The sequence below is a fragment of the Pygoscelis adeliae genome, unplaced genomic scaffold (assembly GCF_000699105.1).
Source record: "Pygoscelis adeliae isolate BGI_AS28 unplaced genomic scaffold, ASM69910v1 Scaffold357, whole genome shotgun sequence".
NCBI classification, from domain to species: domain Eukaryota; kingdom Metazoa; phylum Chordata; class Aves; order Sphenisciformes; family Spheniscidae; genus Pygoscelis; species Pygoscelis adeliae.
In genome coordinates this window covers 32,594-34,616 of record NW_008825159.1, presented here as the reverse complement: position 1 = coordinate 34,616, position 2,023 = coordinate 32,594, and the positions used below count along the sequence as shown (strand labels likewise).

General features: G+C 54.6%; 1 protein-coding gene across 1 annotated transcript in view; it reads right to left on the bottom strand.

Moving 5' to 3' along the window:
• Positions 1–353: 353 nt before the first annotated feature.
• CCDC15 (coiled-coil domain containing 15) overlaps positions 354–2,023 on the bottom strand; it is a 12,857-nt gene continuing 11,187 nt past the window's right edge. The window contains exons 8-9 of the mRNA XM_009328669.1: positions 611–790; positions 354–537 (exon numbers count right to left, since the gene is read on the bottom strand). Coding sequence (XP_009326944.1) covers positions 354–537; positions 611–790 — 364 coding nt within the window. The remainder of the gene's footprint in view (positions 538–610; positions 791–2,023) is intronic.

Here is a 2,023-nt window from a genome sequence, read left to right as displayed (position 1 = left end):
CCCCCCCCCCCCCCCCCCCCCCCCCCCCCCCCCCCCCTTCTTGCATCCTCCCAACAGAAGATTCAGCGTTTCAGGCGAAGAGGTTTATCTGTGCCCGTAACGAGCCTGTTTTGCAGCGTTTTCCTTACGGTTCTCCCCCTACCACCACGTATTAGAGAGGCTGGTGCTTTGCTGTGGGTGCCACTGAGCTCCCCGAAGGGACAGAGGAAGAGGTTGGGTTAGAAACCAGCAGCAGAGCACCCGACTTGCCCCCCTCTGGAGTATATTTGTAGGAACGTCTCTACACAGCAGCCCAGGACCACGGAAACATCCGGCCACGTTTGATTTCTCCCCGTATAACCGGGGATCCCGGCCTAGGCGCCTCCTCTCCAGAAGCGGGGGAACCTACCTTTGTGGTTTTTGTAGAAGACACAGTTGTTGGCGCAGGTATCCGGGTGGGAGTCCCAGAAATCGGACCCGCAGGAGCAGAGCGGGGGCAAGTCAATGTTATACAGTTTTATCTTCTCCCTCAGCTGGGCTCTTAGAGCTTCGACGTACCTGCAAGGGATAAAATATTCACCTTTGCCAGCAACACCCGGCTCTGCGCAAGGAGGGGGGGATCCGTCCGTACCTCACGTGCTCCTTATTTCGCTGCTGTTTCTCCTTGATCTCCTTCACTCCCCGCTCCTCCAGTTTAAGTCGGGCCAGGGTCTCACAGGCTCCCTCTCCCGGGGAGGGTTCTTGCTGGTCAGCCGCCTCCTGCATCCTCTGCTCCTCCACCCGGCGCTGGTTCTCCTTCTTGCTCTTAATCCTGCAAGGCGCACGCGTGCTTAGAGAAGGAGCTTCCCCATCCCAACCTCCATTCCCCGCCGGCCCCCGGTTGTAAGATCCAGGGCCAGGGGACCTAGACCCTGCCGCCGCCTGCCGCTTTGGCCCAAGCTACCCACGGCAGGTGAAGAGAACTCTGCGCCAATCGCAGCACCGACTTCCTAACAGCTTTAAATATAAAACAGTCAAAAACGCTTTCCGAGCCCCCATTCTTTCCCCCGTATGGAAACGGCAGCCTATGAGTGCTCCCCCGCCCTCGACCTCCTCCCGCCGGCTAGTTTTCTCACCGTCGCGGCCTTCTCCTTCCAGCTCCCTCCCGCGTCACGTTCACACGCGCTCCTGTTACGAAGCGCCACCTGCACCTCCCCAAAAGAGATGCTCTTCTGCCCTTCTGAGACCAAGGGCAGTGCCTGGGCCCTTTTAGATCCACCAGAAAGGACCAACAGCTCAGCTTCCCCTCTTCCCATTTCTTCTGACTATGGGGCAGCTTGGACCCTACCGTAAGCTGTCCTTGCAGCTTCCAGGACGGGGAGCATGAACAGGGCCGTTAGAAGAGTGCTGGGTACAGCAAAGAAGCTCCAAGGATCCCACTGCCTACTCCAAAATAGGCTTTAAGAGGCATTTTTAACCACATCTTCCCCTATTTCCTCAATCTTCCTTGCACCTACGCGGCACTCCAGCCCTTTCAGTGGAACGTGGGTTGTGGAAGTCGCACCGACCGCAGAGCACACGGTCCCTTGACAAGCGGCAATTACGAAGCACAAAGACTTTGAACTGAAGCATCTGCCACTTTATTCCCGCTGATGAGTACCAAATGCAATAACATGTTACAGGCTGATCACTGCCAAAAGGCATTAAAAAAAAAAATTAAAAAAAAAAAAATCAAGGCTGGGCAGAAGCCAGGGGGAGAAAGCGTAATCGAACGAGACATTTCGGATGTTACTGCATTTGGGGGGTCAAATCTTTACATCAAGAAGGAAAGTGCTGAAGCCAAACTTCTCTAGTCAAGTTATAAACTCCGAAATGTTTTTTAAATGAAGTGGTAATAGAGCCTTAACTACCCCACCATAAATCTTCTGCTATAGAAACTAAGGCTAAGGCCAACTTAAGGATTTACACTAAGTAATTACAAAACCAGCTCTTTTCCACATACGCCCCGAGCAGCTTTTGCAGCTCCAGCAGCGCCCCTGCAACTGGGGGGGGGGGGGGGGGAGAA